At 32.1% G+C, this 25,509-nt stretch overlaps 1 protein-coding gene across 10 annotated transcripts in view; it reads left to right on the top strand.

The window, feature by feature from the left end:
• Mmd (mind-meld) overlaps positions 1–25,509 on the top strand; it is a 497,564-nt gene that overhangs the window by 308,153 nt on the left and 163,902 nt on the right. For all 10 annotated transcript variants that reach the window (XM_064215710.1, XM_026645750.2, XM_026645749.2 and 7 more), the window contains one exon: positions 12,087–12,131. In XM_064215710.1, coding sequence (XP_064071780.1) covers positions 12,087–12,131 — 45 coding nt within the window. The remainder of the gene's footprint in view (positions 1–12,086; positions 12,132–25,509) is intronic.

Below are 25,509 nucleotides of genomic sequence, written 5' to 3'. Positions count from 1 at the left end.
ATATATGTATGCTAAATATCATAATAAATAAATGCAGCCAGCACAAAGTTCACTTTTAAAGCTGTAATATTAAATAATTACATCAAAATTACATTTATTTTTTATTAACTAGACGATTCAAAAGTGTTTTTATGAGCCCAATTGAATTAAGATTATTTTGATTTCGATCAGCTAAACACGTAGGCACATTAAAAGACCATACGGTAGGGTGAGATGTGTTAGAAGTTTATTTTTTCGTTACGTTTTATTCGTATCTTAAGTGATTTTGGATATTTAAAGATATTTTAACTATACTCCTTGACTACAGGTAGCTTGTATTTTTTTTTTTTTTTGTTATAATATAAAGGTAATTATGACTATCAAAACTTATACAACGCTCCTGTAAATACATTGCTACTTGCAATAGACAGGTACGAGGAACATAAGTTTAACCAAGTTTGAGATTAACTCAAGCGAATATTTTGTATTTATAGTTTCACAAACATTATCCCTATTTATCTAAATATAATATGATTAACATTATAGTAAGTTATAGTGGATATAAATCGATTAATTCTCTATGATTTTAATACATAACGAAGTTCGAGTCTCGTATAATAACGAAGATCATACCCTCCTGAACGATTTTAATTTTTACGGTAAAGCATTGAAATTATACTTGATTATGAAGTCGAATTTTAACATTTCACAAATTAGATATGAAAAAAGTAACAGTCTACTAATTAAATATTAAACGTATTCCTCTACCGAACGTATAAAAAATTAAATATATCTATAATTTAACCGCTCAAATGAACATATTCTTTAATAATACTCTTTGGTAGGGCTTTGGAGTTGCAAGACCGTCTGGTTAGGTATAGGTACCATCCACTCATCTATACATACTTATAATCTACCGCTAAGCAACAATTATTTGTATTATTTTGTTCCGATTTGAATGGTCAGTGAGCTACAGGTCTGTACCAGTACAACATAACATATCAAATCCCAGGGTCGGTGGCTATGAGCAGTAGTACCACTTACCATCAGATGATCCAATTCCCTATCCGTCATACATATTCTTAATTTAATAAGAAAATTCCAATTTAAATGTTATTGTAAAAACCAACTTTAATATTTTGATTTGGTTGTGCTTTTGCTATAAACGTTTAATTAAATTGATACATTAGACGCTATATTAAATGCGATCTAATTAGTTCAATTTAATAGCATTATCTAGCGTCTAGTTAATTTGACTCATATACCTAAATACCCTTATCGATAAACTGGGCTATTAACATGTTTGATAACTGGTTCATATATACTCATATTGCTGTGAGACACTTGAGCCTGTTTACGCGTTTTTATAGTTCAAGTAATGTTTAATACATTGGCTTTTCTATTCTTGTCTACTGTATAGACTTTATAATATTTATTTTTTTGGTTCAAATGTGAATTAAATTTAATGCTTTATTGTTTTTTTTATTAAATTTTAACTAATAGGTAACAGCTACTAATAATTGGTAAGGACAATAACCTTTAGTAATAAATGAGGAGACGTATATATGTGTAATGCCTACAGCCTACTTTACCGATATATAATCAACTTATGCCAAAGGATACAGCATGTTTCGAAGAAGGTTTAAGTATTTAATAATATTTTATAACTGCTTGTGCTTAGGAGTTTTACCCTTTTTAAATTTAGACTATTCACATGACTATTGACATATCGTGTTATTGCGTCAAATAAACGAAAATTGAAATTTCTAGAAGCTTTAAAATCTTTACATTAATATATTTTCCAGTGCTTACAAAATTTAATCCTTATTACTTATTTTTTCAATATCCATTATAAGCAGTCGTTAAAATATTCCATCTTGTTCAAGCTTACGTAAGCAGATTGCTTCGGCCTTCGACTCTACGTATATTTTTCTCGGCATCTCGTTACAATATGACTCATGAGAACTTATCATGATATTGCAGAAATATATTATTAGAAGTATTAAGAATAAGGATATAAAATTATGCAATCATTTTGATTAAACTTAACTATACGTAAAAATATTTTTGCAACATGAGAAAGAATCAAAACTCCCCACCAAATACGTTACTCGAATCAATATTTAACTTTAAATGTTATAATGAACATGTTGTTTTAAAAAGGTTCAATATTGATCTAGTTTTATTTTGTGGTTTATTTTTAATTTTGGTTAAATTGATTGATTTTGTTTGATTTATAATCTTAAAATCGATCCATTATAGAGATGACCAGATTTTAGACAAACTGACCAACCACTATCCAGGCCAGCCAATCAACAAAGACAACAAAGACTCCGAGTCGATGAAGAAGTTTAATGCAATCTTTTCGACATCAATATGCAATCCAAAATTCAAATTATGCGACCTTTCAAAAAATTCCGGTACATTAAAATAAAATAATTTGATATAACAATTATTAATAGAATAACGTTACAACGGCAGGAGATGCCGTCTGTGAAGATTTTGTAATACTCGTCTGCTGCTGACTTTGCTCAGCTATAGTATTTTACCCCTTTTTTTCATCTTTAATTGATACTCCGTTTCTATTAATTTCTCGATAAATAGACTATCTAGAACTGAAATATTTTTTCAAATGAAACCAGTAGTTCCTGAGATTAGTGCGTTCAACCAAACCTTAATAACTATAATATAAGTATGGGTAAAATATATATATCATAGTGTTAGCGTTAAGTTACATGTCAACCAAATGATATATTATTGGTCTAACAGTCTAACCCTCCAAATACCGAATCTGGATGCAAACTCCAAAATGGACCGCTTATAAGTTGTTGGGTTCCGCCCAGAAATTTTCAGAAACAGCCCCAAGTTTGGAAGTGTTAACATCTGTTGTTCGACAAGCATGTAAAGCTATACATGAAATGTCTATAATTGAGTCAGATCGTCCTTCGTATTAAGGGAACAGTGCACCTGAGTTTGCGCACGTAGTTTATTCAACTGTTCTTCGTTGAAAATAGCCTTAGTGAACGAAATTGGTCAAGACATCAGCGTCTTCGATAGCATCGTATAAACTATTTATAACGAACTACAATAGAATAGAGAAAGTCTTTTTACGATTGTATTTTTTTTGTAATGTTAGTAAAAACTCCTTCATTTATAAAACGATTTGGATAAATATTTTAGTATCAGTCGCATTTAAATACGAAAACAAAATGATTGAAGTATGGATGATTTTTTTTATGGACTCCATTTTTATTTCTCATTCATTTACACAGACTATTTTTTTATTTCGGTTTTTGTTATATATAATTAATTTATTATTTCAACTCGTTGTAGGCGGTGATATTCATTCATAGGTTTTCATGATAAAAAAGTAGTCATTTCCTTTCTCAGTTTGCTTCATACAAAATTTCAAAAGTGAACCGTGAAAACGTAACAGGCAGACAGAGTTACTTTCTTTATTTATATTTTTACAATTCGCATATATAGATCATGTATCTTTAAAATGTCTATAAATGTTATAATACATTTTGTATTGGTTATGTAATTTCACTAATAAAACAATCCAACGTTTTTAATAATATTCAATAAAACGAACTCGAACACAGTCTCCTGACAAATTGCTCGTGCGGTTTGAACTGTTCGAGACAAAGGCGAGGATATAATATGAAAATCTCTCCGTTTGATCTGAAAGCGAAGTCAGTGTTGCCATACATTTGATGTGAGTATAGAAAATTTATTCGGAGCAAATACCTTTTTTTTTGAGGCTTTAAAGGTCTTTGTAGTGATCGAATGTAATATAAATTCTTTTTCACAGGGAATGTAAATCAAATCGTTATAAATTATCGATATGAAAATGTTTTTACCTACTCAATTCAAGGAACTAAATTGTATGAGCAGAAACGTTTACGATGTACAGGATTAGTTGCTCACTATTAGCCCGTTGGCTTATCAGTATCTTTTGATAACGATTCCTGAATGCAGATCATTAGTAACACGCATAATGAGAATTTGACAAAATGCTGTTTCACTATTAATAAAAAGAAAGAAAAAACAGTGCGTGTATTTTTGTATAAGAAATTCTACGTCTTTGGCGTAATAACCTCGGATAACCACTCTGTGGAACCAGCTTTCGCCGGCGGTTTTTCCGAACCGATACGACTTGACCTTCAAGAAAAGAGCGTAATCCTTCCTGAAAGGCCGGCAACGCACCTGCAAGCCCCCCGGTATTGCAGATGTCCATGGGCGGTGGTAGTCACTTTCCATCAGGTGAGCCTCCTGCTCGATTGTCACCTATAACATAAAAAAAATAAATTAAAAATACTTTTTTGAATGCAAATAATTAACCCTGTAATTAACTTGTATCATAAAAAATCTCTCATCATTTATAATAACGTGCCAAATGAAATGTATCTTCAAAATATGGTATTTTTGTAAACGTCATCTGTATTATGGTGAAAGCAAATTATACTTTAACTATCAAGTACAATTGATTGCATCGGTGTCTCATCATAACTTAAAAATATATAGACAGCTGATAGAGCTATTCTGTAAGAAAACACTCGAATCTCACCGCAGAACACGATACACGCATCAAGATTACATATCACCTTAAGTCTGTTAACAATAAATATGAAATACATGATTTCTTACCAATTGGGATTTGTTTAATTTTTTATTACAAAATGTATAAATAATTTTCATTTTTATTTATTGAAGGCATTTATTGTTCCTATATTATTACTAATAATAACAGTTCGTTTGATTTACTTTGTCAAATACTTTTGTTTTATATCTTGGTTATTATTAACGTGAAATAAATGAAAAAAAAAAACGACTGGAGTAAAGATTTTTTTACAAAATGATGTATTTCAGTTTTTCAATCTTGGTTCGAATGCAATATTTTTAGCATTCAAGAACCAGTTCAGATATTCTCCTGATACATACGTATACGTATTGAATTTCTATAAACGTTAGATTGAATGTTATACAGCGAATTGTAAATATGCGTAATATTTTGAAATTGAATGTTCAAGAAAAATATATTTTATAATATTTAAATATATAAGTAAAGACATATATCTAAAATTGGTGGTAATCTGTTGGACGAAATTCGAATGTAATTCACGAAAAAAGACACGTCAATTTATTTATTTGTTTATATACAAATAAATAAATTGTATATAAACAAATAAATAAATTGACGTGTCTTTTTGTAATATTAAAATTTATAAAATTAATAAATGTGTATGAATATTTTTTAGCTCAGCTGAACGATACCTTGTCATTAGTACCATAAAAATAAACCTTAAAAAAAAACGCATAATCGATTTTAAAGTTTGACATGACGGTTTTTGTTATTGGCAATATGAACGTGAACTATGAACGTATTATTTTATTTATGACTAGCTAACCCGACTCCACGCGGGAACACTAAGGGTCTATATACAAGTTGTGGATTGAAGAACATACATAAAAATAAAATTCCTTGTTTGTTTTCTGGTCTTTCCTAACCTTAAGCATGCATGTATTGTACTTTTAAACCTTCCACTTGAATCACTCTGTATATTGATGAAAACCGCATTAAAATCCGTTGCGTAGGTTAAGAAAGAGCGACTACGTTTAAACTATGTAGATATTACTTTACAAGTTTCGATCCAATTTAGTTATAAGATATTTTTCTTTAAGAGATATATTAATTTTTAAATGAATTAAAAACAAGAAAAATAAAACACTTAAAACATCAAAACTGTTCGTTCCAACTACATCTCAAAACTTGAATCTATCGTCACCATTTTAATTACGACGAAACTAGAACGAAAGAACTATTCTTCTATATTTACATTTAAATACGAGATTTAAAAGCAAAATTTCGTTTTCACTTTATTACGAAAGACTTACAGAATAATAATTATATATATTGTTTTATTGTCATTGTTAAGGTAACAAAGCTCATTCCATTTTACAATAGTAAACGAAGTAAAGGACATGCATACATTTATATACATATAATGCAAACGTAACAGAGTCGTCTGTTTATTGAAACGTTAATTGTTTTGTAATTACATTTTGATCTGAGTTCGGCCATTAGATAGAGCACGTGCATATTAATCAAATTACAAAATACACATTTATTATTTAAGTGAAATTAATTTGTCATATTGAATAATATTTCTTCTCAAATTCGTAAGTTTAAGGTTGAGACCGACTCGCATGAAGCCTATCCTCTATACTCTAACTCATTATTTGCGCGTGGTGTCTTCTTCGTTGCTAAACATATTATATTACTGTTTTAAGATATATTACATCGCTATGTTTATATATATATGTATATAAATCTTTTGTATGTGTGTGTGTGACTGAATTTCTAAACGATTGAACCGATTTCGAAGATTTCATTTATCTGTACTTGAGTGGGTTTAAATTGTAACCGATAGATGGCGTCGCGATCGGGAAATAAATACAATTTCTTATTTGACTCGAACGAAGTCAGGACGATTTGCTAGTTAACTATAGAAAGTCAACTTACTGAAGTCGTATTAAATAAAAATTTATTCAAAAGTTAAATTAAATATAATGGTCTGTGTTTTATAAAATATATTAATTATTACAGTACATCACCAATGCGCCTTCAACTTTGAGTACTAAGATGTTATGTCGCTTGAGCCTGTAGACTCACTGGCTCACACACTTCAAACCACAATACTGTTTGGCGTTAGAACTTATGATGAGTAGGTGGTACCCAGACGGGCTTGCACTGAGTCCTAAAACTAAGTACAGCAGTAGAAGTTTTTTAAAATGAAAGCTAAAAAAAGCAATGTTCGAAAAACTCGGTTATAACTCGCGCCTTATCAAGGATGTAACCCCGCAGACAGAACGCATGTCTTTTTACGATCTCGGATTAACATTTTACTTACGAGCTCAGAGTATTTGTTTATTCCGAACAAATAGTAACAAAACACATCGTTCGTTGAATTTCTTTGACATTGCTATCTTGTTTGCTGCGAGACAATATTTCGATGATATCACTACATAGTCTTAATGTTATTATTTTGTATACTAGTCACGTGATTGTAATGTGGTCAGCTTACTGGTGATTAAAGACGTTATACGTGAGTCTGTATTCGGTTAAGATCACCACGGGTCAGACCGTCTTTCGCTTTTATATATAGTATGCTTCTACACTTAAATCTATTCTTTATATACAACAACTGATTTAAATTTGCTTAAATAACAATTACTTTTGTTGGTTTGCTCGTATCATAATAATTTTTATTCACTATACAAATTTGAAGAGTAAAACTAAAGTTGTTAGATTGATAAACCCTTTGGCTTTATTGATGTTCTATTTAATTTAAATTTTATTTTAACAACAAAAATTATAACAAAATAAAAAAAAAACATGTAAACTTTTACAATTGTCTCTCTTTGGAATATAAATTCTTCCGAGAAGCGAAAAGAAACTCAGTAGATACTCTTTAATTTAATTTAATGGGTAAATAAATACGATTGAATTATTTTTTATTCACGTTGTTGTCTAACTCGAATTAAAAATTATCAGATTTTGAAAATTGATTATTAAGTTGAAGTTACTAGAATCAATGTTATTCGAACTTAAATACTTAATATTAAGTTAACAGAATACAATAGACAAATTACATTCGACTGTAGATAGATAAGCGATAAGAGTACCTCGAACTAGAACTAGGCTTGTTTTTGACAAAGTTTACCCCCCATTCCTGTCATATCTTGATAGTTTGTGGGTAGCTTGCATAAATTATCCGACATCAAATAGTTTCGTCTTTATAAGGACAAAGTTCCAAACCGCCATTTCCTTCGTAAAAGTTGGTAAGCTGTTTCGAATTCAATAAGTGTGGAGACAGTTGTATTATGGATAGATGGAAGATCGTTGAAGAAATTATACTCGTCAGAAAGAAACTGAAGGGTGTTAGAACGCAAATTTACGAACTTGTACTCGATTGAGTATTGCCACAAAGTGAATAATTTCAGTGTTAAATATATCGATTTTGTTCACAAAGTTCAAAATTTACGAGGTGTCTTTGATAGTCCCTAGAGGAATTTCTTAATTTCCGGCATCAAAAGTATTACCCAAATATGTTGACCCAAGATTTAAGATATATATATTTAACGTTTATATATTTCTTTAATGTATGTAATGTAATGTACTGTAATATTCCTTTATATCTAATCAATCTCATAGTTCTATTATTATTTGTAGTATTAGTTCTTAAAAAAAAATCAAATTATTTTAATTTTAGAAACGACGTTCAACGGCTGTACTCCGTAAATTACTTCTTTCGTGACTTAAACGTTCACTAAAAAACGATTTTTGGAAATTTTTACTTTAAGAGAAATTCAAATTTAAACGGGAGGAGTAAAATTGTATTAATTTTAACCAACTAATATTAATGTAAACACCTTCTTTTTCCTGCCCTTGCCCCAATCTATTTGGGGGGGCACAGCATGTTTTTTCTTTCCATTCTCCTCTATTATTCGTCATCTCATTGATCATCCATCCCTCTCATATCCTACCTCACACACTCCATCCATGTTTTCTTAGGTCGTCGGCTTCCCCTCCCTCCCTCTACACTCATCCCCATCATACCCAGTAACGTGTGTCTCCTTCCTGTAATAGTAAACACCATTACGTTAATTTTATTAATACATGAATACGAAAATGTTTTTGTAATTCAATAATAATAAATAGCTGATCTAAATCCAATTATTCACTGAATAATGCTAGTACAGAATTAATAATAAAAAATCATAACCTGACTGCTACAGTTAAACTTTCCCCAACTAATCCGCTAACCCCAAATCGTATTCCGGTGAACTATTCTACAGGTAACAAGACCACAGACCGCTTGCTAACACGACGAGTTTCGTCCAACTTTACATCTTGCTGAGACTATTGATAATTGAAATAAGGAATGCGTTCATCTCATTTACAACACAAATATTTCTGAAGATGTAATTTTATTCTACAATTTATTTTAACGTAACAACTGTCAAATATTTCACTGCTAGGTAAAGACTTCTGCTAAGTAGAGGGTTTCGAGCTTATCCCAGTACTTTACACTGCGGATTGGTAGATATTAATATATAACATGTCATGATGCGCAGTTCGACATGTGCAGGTTTCCTTCGCCGCTGAACATTAGATGAATTTAAAAATAGTCAAGTACATCAAAACTTTTTGGTATCTCCTATGTGTTTACAATCTGTCATAACAGATGTTTTAGATCCACTTATTTGAATCAGAACAACTTTCTGTTATCCTTCAGGGTTGTAACTTTTTATAATAGTTCAGTTTTTATGACAACTTTGCCTCTGACAGTCTCCGTACACAGGATTGTCTCCAGAAGAAGGAATTATTTAACGGTCAACAGTATAGATAGCAAAGACGTACTTTTGTATACATCAAAATGTTATTAATATATTTGAATAATATTTCAAGTATTTTTTCCACAATTTACCGTAATGTGAATTTCCAAACTTAGTCGCAGTAAAATAAAATCGTTTTCTAGATATATATGTATAAATCTATTTTATAAACAAGAGGCTCATTCAAGCGTATAAGTATATAAAACAAAATTTAATCATAAAATTTTCAGCACGCAAAAAGTTACATAAAAAACGAATATTATTTAGCCCCTTAAAGGGGTTCATTAAACGAAATATGCTTATTTCGTTTAAAGTTAATTTAGTCCAAGCAAAAGTTCATCTGATGAAATTTTTTTCCTGTATCAAAAAGGGTTCGCCGAAAGAAGGGAACGTAATAAAGTATCCAATTTCCTCTGTCTCTTAAGGTAACAAAAGAAATATTGAGGGTCAAGTCTCAAGGCGTCTTACGCGGCCGTTGATGTTAAAAATGTTGCTCCATTTTGGTACAGACTGGAAAGTTAATGCAATTACCTTTTTTATTGAAATAGACAGGCAGACTGGCAAATGGAATACAACATGAACAGTGGCAACCACTGCCCATAGACAAAGGCACTATAAGAAACATGAACCATCACTTACATCGCCTATGTGCCACCAACATTCGCAACTAAAACGTTATATATCGTGGCTCAATCATACTTTAAACCAGACAATAACCATAATAATTACTTCTTTTTGACGGTTAGCCGAGATGGCTCAGTGGTTAGTACACGTGCATCTTAACCGATGATTTCGAGTTCAAACCCAGGCAAGCACCACTGAATTTTCATGTGCTTAATTTGTGTTTATAATTCATCTCGTGCTCGGCGGTGAAGGAAAACATCGTGAGGAAACCTGCATGTGTCTAATTTCAACGAAATTCTGCCACATGTGTATTCCACCAACCCGCATTGGAGCAGCGTGGTGGAACATGCTCCATACCTTCTCCTCAAAGGGAGAGGAGGCCTTAGCCCAGCAGTGGGTAATTTACAGGCTGCTTGTATGTTTATGACGGTTTGCTAATCCGATAAGTGACGAGTGAGTGGTACCAACCAAGGTTGACTTGCACAAAGCCATATCACCGACGACTATTACGTATGATTTAGAAAACGATGGCTGAGTACGCGGCAGCGATCACAGTCATCAAAATCATTCTTTTACCTGTCGTCAAATGTTTTATTTAGTACGAAGATAGATTTATGAGGGTTTAGGATAGGTTTACTGTTCTCTTACATAGTGTAATGTTATGCTTGCTATTAAGCTCCGTCATTGTAAGTCCCAATTCGCATTCCTTACATTGTTAATACGATTCCAAACATCTAAGTAGTCTCCTGTGACTGTAATTATTGACTTGTGGTCGAAATACTGATCTCATTTATGGAGTTAGTGAAGTGATCTGGCGAGTGAAATTCTATAGATTTACGTATAGTAAATAAAACATATTGAACTTCGTAAGGTTAACATTTGGAAGTATTTTCATATGTTTTTGGACTTATAATTCAATTGTTTTTTTAATGTGGCAAATCATTGTTTGACTACGTATTGATAGTATTGTGAAATGTGAATATTATTACCTGAAGTGAGGAAGAATAGTGGAATGTGCTCATAACTGTACCAGCGGTTTCGTCTCGGTACAATCTAATTTCCTAATCGGTGGTAGCTTTAAATTTAATTCAACGGTGTAACATGACGATTCAAAAGTGATTTTATTTGCCTATAATAAATAATATTTTGATATTGATCTTTATTTTGATTGATGAAGCTTTTACTTACAATCAAAATAAAGAAACAATCGCAAGTCGCTTAAAGCTGTCTGTCCCTATGTATGCTTAGATCTTTAAAATTACACAACGGATTTTGATGCGGTTTTTTTAATAGATAGATTAACTCAAGGGGAAGATTTATATGTTTATTATACATGCTCAATATAGTAGAGAAACACTGATAATTTTAGAGATTTCTGAAGTGATGTCGTAAATAAACACTTTTTTTGCGCTTACTTTGCAAACGCTGGCTGAACCCTACGAGATAGATCAAAATAATGTACTACAGTAATGTACTCTATTTTTTTCAAAAAAGTCTGTAATTTTATAAGTCATTTCTTAGGGATAATAACCAATAAATGGTTATTGTGGGTTATCCTTTACTTTTTACGAGAAATAATAGCTAATTTCATCATACAATCCTTATCCAATTAAGTACCTTAAAAACATTGTACATACATTTAATATAGATCAATATGGCCCTTTACAGTATATAATTCAAATTAATATATTCGATGATATTACAGATTTAAAACGCAGGGACACAGCGGTTTGTATTGTCTAATGACTGAAAAACTGAACGCATTGCACCCGTGCGAAGCCGGGGCGGGTCGCTAGTTATTTATTAAAATAAAACACAACGTTAAAACGTCACTGTGGAATATTTTGGTAGCGAATGCTTCAAACATTGCTTACTAAAATGTTTTTATGTAAAGCTGAATAAAACATCAGTTAATCTCATAAGTGTCAGTAAGACGGATTACCTTTCAATTGAGAACACTCATAGTATTCAGGTGTTCCCCTTTTTTTATATAAGAAATAGTAAAATCGTGTAACGATTCTTGTACAAAGGTTTTTAAGATTATGTTATTATTGTATACTCATTTGTAATTTCCATTGCAGGGTCGAGGTCCTGAATACCAACAGGGGTCACGGTTGCGATCAAGGGTGAGTCTAAAAATATATTTATACACATAAATACAGAAAGATTGTGAAATTTTATCATAAATTATACTCTTTAATTCGTAATTTGCAATGTATAATTTTTTGCTTAAATAGACGAAATTCCAGAAGCATTTCGCAAACACACCGTTATTTGGCAACATAACGGGACCGCACATTGTCACGCGCTACCCACAAATCGTCTTGTTGGCAACACAAGACACAAAATGTAACAAATTTCGCTGCGGCCCAAACTCAACTGTTGCCTTAATTAGGGACAAGATTAAAGGCACGTGTGCTTATCTATGTGGTAACCTTTTCACCATAATAAAGAATGGGTGATCAAGCGAAATGTGAGCGAGACGAACAAAAAAATTGGGGCTAGGACGTGACCTACGCGGCGCTTTGTCAGCCGTACAACAGCTGTATTTTATTGATTTGTATTAGGTTTTAATTTATACTAACTCATTTTTATGAATGCTTTATATTTTATTTATATTTATGATCATTATTATCTTGTTTTGTATTCTGATTATACATTCTGAAGATTCTATATTAAATCATGGAATAGTCTTATTATTATTATTATTAAATATTTATAATTGTACTAAATGCGCAGTAAATTGTTGTACCTATTGCCGTGAATGATTCAATATCGTCCTGATAAACTGAATTAAAAATTCGCAACGTAAATGTACGCATCGATATTGTGTTCGGAAATGTTAAAGATAATATTATAAATATTTCGTATGAACTTTAGAGCGATGAAGCTGAAATATCTTTTGAAATTAATGTACTCTCTTGAATACACGCTTGTACACGTGGAGATAATCTCTTATAAAAGTCAACTTAATTAACCACGGTTACTCATTAAGCGCGTTCACTTCACCACTTCACATAGAATTATGATACGGATTTAATTCAACGCGGCATCGCTGTTAATCACACCTGACAACACCCAACACGTGTGGATAGTTACATACTTCATTTGCCTTTGTGCCTTGACTTAATCCCAAACTAATATCACCCTTAAAACAAATGACACAAAGATCCCAACCGCGTGTACTCGATAACAAGCCTCCCGTAATGAGAGATTGGTTACATGCTGAATTAATTCGTCCCCAAGAAGCGACGCTTCATCGACAAAGGTTGCCCTAACGAAGTTGAATTCGGTTATTGGATAATAAACTTTATTATTAAGTGGAAAAAAGTTAGTTTGATTCGTATTTGTATGGTTGTTAGGTCGTTTCTGCTTCGTGTCAAAATGGATATATCGAATTCGGCATACAATACAGCGTTGTTAGTATTCGAAGCCGCGTAGCCGGTTAAGCCTCGTGTCTCAGACTGGAATTGACGAAGCAATTTATGGATACTTTTCCATAGCTGAGATGACAGCTGGTCCGTGCTTGAAAGCATGTATGAAATCAAAGCAGATGGTCCGTATAACTGCTGTGAAAAGCATTGCGGCGTGCAGCGACACGACCAGCGTCACCACAAATATATAATAACAGAACTAACGTGATAATTATTATTTATATCCAATATACAGTTAATATCATCACGAATACCGCTTATGTATTGTCATTGTGTACGTGTATAATATAACACAAGAGTATCATATTTCTGATATTCTGTGAAACGGATTTAAATTGATAGTCATATTCCATATATTTATATATATATATTGTTATAACTATGCCTTATTTATTATTAATTAGTAGCTACCCGTCCCGGCTTTGTTTGTAAATAAGAATCTACATAGAATGTTTATATTATTACAGGCTAGAAACTCCTCCTGTCGTATTCGTCGACGTGTGTATGTTGTTAAACGCAAAGAGGGCAAACATACTAACATTAATTTTCTATTTGTATAGATTATTATACGCTATATTTAAAAAAAAAATTTTTTATGAAATAGGCGGACCGACAAATGGACCATCTGATAAGTAACCACCGTCCGAAGACATTGGCCCTGTTAGAAATATTAAACATCCCTTACATCGCCAATGCATCACCTTGGGAACTAAGTCTGTCATGTCCCTTATACCTGTGTAGTGGCTCACTCACCCTTCGAACCGAAACATAACAAAACCAAGTAATGTGGCTTGGAGGCAGAATATCTAATGACTGGGTGGAACCTACCCAAGCTTGCACAAAGCCCTACCATCAAGTAGAGACCAAGTTTCCTAAGAGACCACACACTACTTGCCATAACTTATAATCGCTATGCTATAAAACATGATACTAGTTTTACACGATACACATAAGGAACTTATAATTAAATTCTTCTCAATACGCAATAACGGTATCTCTTTGATAAAACTAACCCTCTCCCTGACGGCTAGAGGTCTGAGTCCACGATACCACTTCATCTTAATTACGTCTCCTACGTGATCGCTGAGGACGTAATTATTTCTACCTTTACATTATTTTGCCTTTATTGGAGAAAAAAAAAAAAAAAAACGAGAAATTCAATCATAGCTTCTACGAATAATTTCAATCGGCCGGTGTTATTATACTCGTTCCCCTAATTACAACGTTGAAAGGGAATCGTCTGTCATTTCGTCTATTTTCGTGCTTATATTCGTGGTTAAACAAGTTCGTATTCGGTAAATATATATATATAGATACGACTGATTTGTAGAGCAATCTAATGTCACGTGTCAATGTTACAGAAGTGAATACAGTGTTCGTTGAAGATTTAGAACACAAATTATACTTGTCTTGACACAAAATAATTCAGTCTTAGCGATTAAAAGAATCAAATTAAAAATATATACTCTTCATTCAACTAGGCTCCGAAAAGCACTTTAAACGTCGTTTTAACTAATTAAATTAAATGTAACACTACGATGGAGCGAAATAAATAAAAAAAGTTAATTCGATCAAGCGTGAAAATCAAAGAACATGTAATTTCAAAATATATTTATCGAGATGTAATTATTGTAAAACATTTAAAAGAAGCGCTGGTTTCGAATACTCAAATATTAAATAAAAACTATAATGAAAACATTGATCAAGTAGAGCATTACTGTCAAATCCTTCGGAGCTAATGCGCGTCGATTATATGAAGTAACGAAGCAGATCGAGCTATTATGCAGGCTCCGTCGCGGTTAATGTCTTAGAAAATCGTCATTCCGATCTGAGATGAGGCTGATGTCAACGTGGTGTTCAGTAGCATTTAATGTGGAGATTAGAATGTTACGATAAAATAATTCTATTGATACCTATAGTGATTAATTACGAACAGGTTAATATAATATAATTAATATAAATTATTAATAATATTAAAACAAATAATAATATTAAATTTGAAAACGATTTGTTGATACCTAAATTAATATAAGCACAGAAGACATATTGATATACCTATGTTCCATTAGATATAGATGAAAAATAATCTTTATTATCTGTATTTCTACGGTTAAGTTTTATCAATTTTCTGGGTCTCTAACCCACCAGATATGACTACCAAGCAGTAATACTCTGTAAGTGATTCTTTGAAAGATAATAAGGGAATTGGATTACATGTTTGGCTACAAATTTATAGATCAAAAAGTATACTTCTTACAAGTACATAGAACCGAAAGCGATCAACTATCAGATAGGTCATATTCTTAACTATGTTTCTATAAACTAAAGAGCCTCGAGGTAACCTCAAAAACTACCAATCGAATTTTTATACAGTGTACAGTAACAGATGGGATGATGATTTAATGAGATTCACGAGAAAGGTATAGGTGAATAATAATTAATATGACTTTGGCTAAATTGTCTGAAATATGAAAGTGATTATTGAAGTTGTTGGCAAAAATATGCCAACCAATAAAGATATATATTACGATAGTCGTTTTATGTAGATTCCTTAATCTACTCGTGCAAAGCCGGGCCTGGTCGTTAGAAATAAAAACTTTGGCAGGACTGATTTTTAAGTAGGCGATGTCCATATAAAATTAGAATTTCGTCAAAAAGATATCAAATTATAGTTACTAAACCAAGTTACATTTCGTGACTCGAAAGTTGATTTAAAAAGAAATCAGCTTATTATCCTGTAAATTCTTCTTCAAGATGAAGAAGAATTTACATATTTCAAAAATATTTGGTAGGTATAATATATTTAATTATGTCGGTTATTAATGTATTCCATTAATTTGGACTACTTATAATCTGTTCCACCACGAACTAGTAACACTTAAAATTGCTGTATTCTGGTTTGATGGTTAAGTGAGCCAGTGTAAAGTTACAAGAGATGTAACATGTTATTTTTAAGGTTGATGGCGCATTGATATAAGGTATGGTAAATATTTCGTACAATGCAATTGACTGAGCGGTGGTGACCATTATGTAACAAAAAAACATCATCTTAAATTTTTCGTCCGCAAGATTATAAATATCAAATTGTTTTATTATAGCAGATTAAGACACCAGCGTTAGCTGGCTCTAATTAACGTCTTCTTTTTGTCATTAAACCTTCCCACGTTAACCTTCTTATCGGACTGAGGATTTGAGAAATATTTTAAGTTTTTTTTTCACATAATGGCTTATTAGAGAGCCGAAAGGTAAACACGTTGGATTCTTCGTTAAAAAATTATAATATTATTTAAAAGAAAGGAGGTAGAACTTTTGAGTAGACTCGTCTAGGTAGATTCCACTCACTCACCTGTGTTCTAAATACCTCTGCTATATTTATCGTTGAGTGAAAAAGTGGTACAACAAGCACAAGGGATATCTTACATGAAGATGGTGTAGAAAGTGGATCTCTCATAGTGCCAGTGTCTATTTACAAAAGTGGCACTTACCTTTTACTTTTAGTATATTAGATATAATTTATTTTTATTGTTTCAATAAGTACAAAGGGAATCTTAAACAAGAATCGATGAGTCCCGATAATGGAACTTCTAGACAGAAAAACCCAAAAGCCATGAAGATACCTGGATATTTAAAGATCACCCCCACGCTCAATACGTATTGCAAGCTATCTCACCATAAATCAAGACCACCTGAAACTGGACATGCGAGGCTTAGATTCATAGCCTATCGGCTAATCCCCAACCACCGGGTTTACTTCTAAATCTACCGTAAGTGGTCGTATTATTATTCTTATTACAGTTACTCTGGAAGTTACATTGGAACTTACGTTAAATCTTAATATTTATTTTAGTTTAGCTATCAAGTATTAGTTAAGATGTTTAGAACTTTCTTTGTCTACTTCTCTTTGTCCTTCCGAATCGTGACAATGATTTCTGTCGAATTAATATAAATATAACCGAACCACCTATTAATAGTAGATCTAAATATAAGTATTGTAGAGATTTCAAAAGATTGATGGTTGTATCTCCATTTCCTAAATCAATTTGACCAATCAAGCTTAAACCTCTTAAACATTAAGCACTAATAGATGTAAGGGCTCTGTTATTTATCGAGAAAGTGATTGATCGGACGGGAATTAAGCCAGTCATGTCGGGAGACCGCATGACTGATTAGAAGTACATGACAGTTACGGATGGCGTTAAATTAATAAATTGTAGTCATTTATTTCGTGCCTAAGTGAAAATGTTCGGGGCTTGATAGGAAATTCGACGGCGTTATTCGTTTCGAAAGTTTGAATATTAACGTCACGATCATTTATTTCACCGAAACGATAAAATAATTTGCTTTTGAATTTCAAAATATAGTTTATAAAATATTGTTCAAAATCTTACGTACTGTTACCATATGATAGTATAGTTTAGTAGCACATACAATATACAAGGATTGGATACATTTATATAATCAATTTTCTTTGAAGAGGTATACTTATAGAATGCTCTCAGAATAAATCAGCCTCGTATAAGGTACAACAATCCTAAATGAGAAAAATATAAATAGAAAAAGGGATACAAAGTATGACTAACAAAATTCCATTCATTCGACGTTATTTTTTCCCGTGGAATAGATTCCTGATTGACGTCGAGGCCACTAATCTTTAATATGATTGTGCTGGAGTACAACAATAATGGTTACATTATTGTTGTGCTCCAGCAAAGCCTCGTTTGGGAAAATCTATCGTTTTCTATTATCAAGTTATGATAAGTAGAGTGAACTAATATTCTTTTTTTAAAACTTTGTATTTAGTTAATTGGTATGTGACGATGTTCTCCTAGTAGATATCGGGCTTGTCATCATTGTTTAGTTATCCAACTAAGCAGGAAATGTTATAGTGCCTAAATATGTGTGCAAACACAAATGCACTCTTTATTCCCTCACTCTGATAATTCGAAAGGACGGCGAGTCGAATACGACTAAAAAGAGTTTCGACACGGAACTGACAGAATAAACCAACTGAGAGTTTATTATAATAGTAAGTATGAAAACAGAGAGTATGCCACTACTGTTGAAAGTTCTTTCTGCCAACGGAAATACTTAGAGCATAGTTCACCACACTCTGTTGTCGGTTGATACACTCATGATAACTTTTCATTCAAAGCGGTTAGTTATACATAAAAGTATTATTTTCTCATTAAATACGTACAGCAAAGCTAAAATATTAAAGGTATTAATACGAGAATCGATCACTCCGTTTCGAAATTTTCCACACGAAAATTTTATTTCTAATATTGCAATCTGGATAAATCGTTGCAGATAAATCTCAGAGAATGAATCGGCTCATATCTTACGGGCACTAAATTTTCACCTAACGTTTCGTCACTGCACCAATAGGCGTCCGTATGATTTGTTGCCCGGTACAACAATTTTTCATTTTCCCTGTCGTCACTAAATCACACTGACAACTCTTCGGAGTACAACTATTGGATCCTTATATTCTTTGAAGCGATTTTGAACCCTATTGCTATAATTATAAGAATGATATTAAATTTATAGTGTTATTAGTTCATGTTGAAAAATTTCTGGTCTTACTTAAAATGATATTCAATCTAATTTATTGTGGAATAAGGTCCATTTTTGTATGCGTGATCTTTTTAAATCAGTGTCAAGGCCCTCACCCTATAATATTTATCATTTGTTTATTGACATGTAATAAAAAAAATTTGATCTATGAACGGTATATTATGTTAAACGATATTAAGTTTCAATTGAAATTTATATTTATCGTTTATCGTTAAATATCTGTTCAATTTAATATTAGATAATTATTCAATTTTTAATTATCATAAGGACAAATGTTTTACGTCAGATAAACATAATATTTTTATAATTAGAAGAAGAATTCAGATTTTAATCCATCACTGACATAAAGTGAAACTTCTTTCAAATAATTTGATCTGACCCTCGATAAAACGTCAATACGACGAAGAGGGGAAAAAAGTAATTATTTTATTGCATTCCACACGTGTTCTTTAGCTTAAAGGACTTTATTACTCATAAAGAACCTTACAGTTCACTTTACAATGAGCAATACATAAAACTTATAAATAAAGTAAGTTTTAGTGGAAGAACCTGTGGCATACTGCCACATTGACCCAAAAAAGAAAAAAAAAATAAAAAAAATAAAAAATGAATAAAGAATGTCAAAATTTAAATTTCAGCAACATTAATGACGTCATAACGGTGTATTGGTTCAGAAGGTAAAACAAATTTTTGAAATCAAGATTACCCATTTGCCAGTCTCCTACACATTTGAATTAAAAAAATCCTTACAATAATATATATGAAATATAGGTACAATATATATAATTGCTTATATTGCAATAGCAATCATAATTTAAATGTAAATGGTAGGAATATAGGAAGGAACATGAATCTCTCGATCACCTGAATTGTTTTAGGTGATCGGGATACTAAAGGGTTATTTAAACGTAACTGTTTGCTGAGCAAACCCAGTTCAACTGTTTGCTCGGGATCTGTTTAACATTAGCATCTTATAACCCTATATGGCCAATTGAACCCTGATTGCCCATTTTGAACGGGGTCATTGACATCTATACATATATTGTTTAATGTTGAAGGCTTTGCTTTGACATTTCCTTATTTTAATCAAAAATCAACATCAAGTAGGCTTTTGCAAGTACTTTTGAATCGTCATTTAACAAACTATATTAACTATAAGATCTGATTTTCATCTTATATAATCAGTTTCCCATTGATGTTTTATGTCATTGAGAACGAGATGAATATTAAACACAAATTAAACAAATGATATCTGGGTTTGAACCATTTGCGTATAAAAATCACGTGTCGGCCACCGTTTTTTTATTTTTATTTTGTAGCCCAGTGGTTAGAACGCGTGCATCTTAACCGATGATTTCGGGTTCAAACCCAGGCAGGCACCACTGAATTTTCATGTGCTTAATTTGTGTTTATAATTCATCTCGTGCTCGGCGGTGAAGGAAAACATCGTGAGGAAACCTACATGTGTCTAATTTCAACGAAATTCTGCCACATGTGTATTTCACCAACCCGCATTGGAGCAGCGTGGTGGAATATGCTCCATACCTTCTCCTCAACGGGAGAGGAGGCCTTAGCCCAGCAGTGGGAAATTTACAGGCTGATTATGTTTATTATGATTATGTTTTGTAGTTAATATTATTGGCACCATTGCCCATTGTCTCTAGCATAGAAAGAAGAAGAAAACACTTGGAATTTAATATGCTATGTCCCTTGTTTTATACACACACATAATATTAGGTAAGTTGTAACACACAGACGAACTTGCACAATATACCCCTCCCACTTTAACTCACATAATATTTTAAAATTAAAAGAAATTAAAGGCAAAACCGAGTCTTTTTTCCAATACGATCAGAAATGGTAATCAGCGAAGCGAACAGGAAGGACGATTCGGTGCGCTCTGCTTAGCACATCTGTTACTTTGATCAATACGATTATTAAGCTTTATAAATTTTCACCAATTTTTTATATCATACACACCAAAACTGAGTCATAATATTAAGTTTTTAACTGTTGAATTCATCGTATGCAACGCTCACTGCTAGCGTTCTACTATATTGACTTTGCGAAGTTAATAACTCGGTGTAATAATTTTACTTTTATTTCTTGTAATAAATATATAATGAGCTTCGCCGATTCCATCAAATTATACATAATATTCATAACGGTATATAGGTGTATTATTTATGTCATTAGTAGTCGGACTGACAAATGTGCCACCCTATGGTAAATGGTCACCACTGCTCATACACATTGGTAGGTACTGTCAGAACTAAGTGGCATAATATGCCTGCTTTTACACTGACTCACTGACACTATCAAACCGTAACGTAACCATAATAAGTACTGCTGTTTGGCGGTAGTATATATGATGGGTGGGTGGTACCTATCTTGGACAAAGCACTACTACAAAGTATGACATGACATGAGACAACACTAACAAAATAATCATTTATTTGTCTCACTTTTCTATGATATGCCAAATATTGCTATATTTTGAATGAGCCCATTTAATTCCAATACTTTTTCTACTTATTCCAGCTTCTCCATACATTTTTACATTCAAATTCTTGTCCATATACTCAACAAATACTTGAAAAAGAAATACCAAAGAAACCCCAACTGATCTTATCACAGGCCAAAAATCGAATGTTCTCGCTGATAGTGAGAATAACGCTCGATTTGGTCCGCAAAGTTAATCATTTACGGAGTAGGTGAATTTAGACCTTATGCCCTTAAATTAGGAACTTTTTGGAACGCTTAGTATCTGGTGGGTGAAGGACGAAATGCCTTATTGAAGGTACAAGCGATCGACCGTGTAAAGTTTGTTAGAAGCCGAAATTGATTATGTTACGCCTCCTCTATCAAGATTTAATTATGGGGATATAATCAAGAATGTCATTAAAACAGCTACTATTGCGTTTATTCAATGCTCGCTGTATTTTGGTATTTATTAATTTAATCATATATTTAAATTCAAACTCAATTTAAGAATAAATTATTCGTATACACCGTAAGACGCTAAGAAAATGCACACATGTAATATTACTTTTAAATTTTGAAAACAAAAAAAAAAAAGTTATATATAATATTTAATACACAAATATATTCTATATTCCCCATAAACATACGTTCATCCTACTTAATATCTCTGCAAGATTAAGCACGCTTCCTGTGACCATTCACGATTCGTACGCAAAGTTTGAGAAAGCACATACATATTTCACGCAAATGTCAAATGTGTTGGCAAAATTCTGTCAACGATTTTAGTGTAACGTAGCGAATAATATTTAAATTTCACCTGGCGAGGAGATAAAATCCGTTACAGCTCTCTTGAGATGCATTACTGAAACGCAAATCTCGCCCAAGACAGGCAAAACATTTTGTCTAAAAACCCAAGACGCATATAGAACACTTTACCTAAAACGCGTAACCGACGTATATTCGCGGTCGAAAAAACTGTTCAGCTTTTTGTTACAACTAGTTAGTTATTACAACGTCATAATTTATTATTATTTATTGAGTTTTTTACAGATAAATAGTTGAATTTATTGTATATACCTAATTTAATATTTAAAAAAATAAATTAAATCATATGAGAAGAATGTGCAAAATAATTCATTGAAATGCGGTACAAATTACTCTTGCCTTTTTTTTAAATGTTTGCAAAACAAATGTATAATTTCTATATATCACAATACAAACGAAAAACCAAGCTCAGGGAGCTTAACTACAACCCTTCAATTACATTCAAGCCATAGGAGATCTTATGACGTAAAATATAAGACAGATATTTCTACGAAACGTTTTATTCTCCAAGTTGTCCCGGGATACATCTCCAAGCGTGTTTCCTCCGATACTCAAGTATTATGGCCTAAGCGCTTATCTCGAAACAAAGTGCTGTTTTCATGCACTGAAATAAAATTCTCTGTAAGTGTTCGGGATGTTTTTCTTTCTTAGATCTTTTGCTTTTCTGATTGTTTCTTAAATGTTTTGAAAATGAAATTATTCAAGAAATAATTATCAATATATTTCTTTTTATTTTAAATCTTAACTAAAATAGAATAATAGCATAGTTCGACGGTGCAAATCGCCTCGAACCTATCATTTCGCAAATAGACTAGCTATCGTCAAATTCGTCCCAGGTCGAAATAGACCTGTGCCAAAGTTAATTGTTAAATACAATTTTAAGGAACACTTTTGTTTAGTATCCTTTCAATGTTAGATGGGATTTATTTTTAACGTTTGCATCAGTAAAAAGTATTGTACCGTCCTCTAAAAACGGGGTTCCTGACACACTTACGATTAATTAACGATCAAAATGATACTTTACATTAAATAGCATTTTTGACCATGCAAAAACAATGAGTAGACGTAATATGTTGACGCATAGCCTAACCCTCTTTGGCTAATTAAAAACCGGCCCCGTGACCCAGGCCTAAATCAGAGCACTCCTGAATTGATTCAGACCCGAGCCGGTAATGTTTTCTCCTCTGCCGGAAATTTTATCACGGCTTACCCAAATAATGGTCGGGTGTGTACACGCTCTCGTATCTTTCGGGTAATAATTTACGAAGTGGTTTTAGAAAAAGTGGAAGGAACGGCTTAAGTAAAATCTTGTTATCTATGGTAGTTCCTTTTGCAGAATGGTTACTTTCGATGACTTTATGTATACTGTTAAACCTAAAACATAACTCAACTAATAGTTTATTTTAAATAAAACTGATTTTCTTAATATTTATACTAATAATAACATTGTTAATGTTATTTACGCTATCAAAAATAAACATTATGTACGCGACTACATTTACGAAGAGCATTTTTAAACGGAATACATATAAATCCAATAAACCATTGCTATTCTCACAGTAAAATTGAAATCCGAATAAAATCGACGACAGTTCATTAAATCGCCGTAAATCTTTGAAGTCATGTTTAATTTTAAATATCAATGTGCAATTCAGTAACCAAAGCCAACATCAAACTTTTTATTACGCGGGTACTCACCCGACCTCGATGTGCGGCAAATTCACCATAAGGGTCGTGTTTGCAAAACCGGCTGAGGACAGGATGATATAGAGGGTACGTTCAATCTTTTCCATTATTTACGTTCGACCGTTTTAAATGTCCCTTTAACGGCGTCCTACGCAAACTAGTAGCCTACATTCTCATACAAATAGACCAAGAATGGTTGAAACGGTGTCACTTTAGGGAAATAACGGCAAAGTGTGAGAAACCTATCCATTTAAGCTTCAAAGATCTGAACAATCTTTGGATATCCATTGAGGAATTCTTATTTGTTAGGGATTGTGGATATAACGTTAAAAATAATATCTTTTATGTTTTGTTATTCCTATTGTATCGGAAGTATTTGGGAGTGAAAATAAAATTGGTTATAACAGTAAATTTTTAACAGTATTGCGATTAACTACTGCACGAAATACTTACATATCATTAAAAATATAAATATTTTTAAATTATATGTCCCAATAATGAGCTAAAATTCTGATCTTAGTGTTTAAAAAAGTAATGAATTTCTTACAAATCAGACTAGATTTACCCAAAAAATACTGAAAAGGTACCAATTATATGAAATATATGCAAGCGCTGTTAAAGAACATCTGCTCACATCAAATAAAATAAAAGAGACAAGAAAATATTTATTAAAGGAGATCCAGAGAAAGTTCTCGTGTTTTACTTATCTCCACATTCAATTATCAAAGTTCGTCCCTTCAGATAGAACTACGATAGAATAGTTCCAAACGCAATCAAGCAAGAAAACTTATATTAATTGCAAAGTTGTACTTAGGACCTAGTATTCAAAATTTATATCTCAGATTTATTAAACTAGTCACAGCCCGAGGCTTTTCCTATTGCTTGTGCTCTGGTCTTCTTGCAAAATTATGACTATTGGATTTGCAGGTGTAAGGAATGGAATGAATGTGCTATTTCACACAATTAATCTATCTCTGTGCCAAATTTAATTCAAATACATTTAGATGTTCTGGCGTGTTTGAGAAAAAAAAATGCATTTATAATATCAGTAAGAAGTAAGATTAAAAAAAAGTTTTGATTTTTTTAATTTAAAAAATGGAACCCATTTTCTGTCATCGTCAAAAATCTTCGGTGTTTTTGTATAAACAGCGAAATGGGTCAAGTTGTCAATTCAAAGGCTAATGATTCTGTCAAATTATGATTCACAAAGACTTTTCGGTGTACACCACATACAATATCGAACCAAGACATCGTATATCACTAAAATTAATAAACTATTCTTTAAATACTAATACATTTTATATAAAAAAATATCATATTCAGCCACGAATCCATTATAGTTTTATTGGTACACGCAAATTAAGCTTGGCTTACATTATACGTTTCGCCTTCCAAATAAATCAATTTCGTTCTCATAAATTTTAATACTATATTCGTTATGTTTATCAATTTCTACCCTTGTTTGTCTTATTTATATTCCATCAAAGAATTTACTTAAGGT

The sequence above is a fragment of the Vanessa tameamea genome, chromosome 8 (genome assembly GCF_037043105.1).
Source record: "Vanessa tameamea isolate UH-Manoa-2023 chromosome 8, ilVanTame1 primary haplotype, whole genome shotgun sequence".
Lineage (NCBI taxonomy): Eukaryota > Metazoa > Arthropoda > Insecta > Lepidoptera > Nymphalidae > Vanessa > Vanessa tameamea.
Note: the sequence above shows the minus strand (reverse complement) of the source record. Positions and strands in the feature narration are given on the sequence as shown.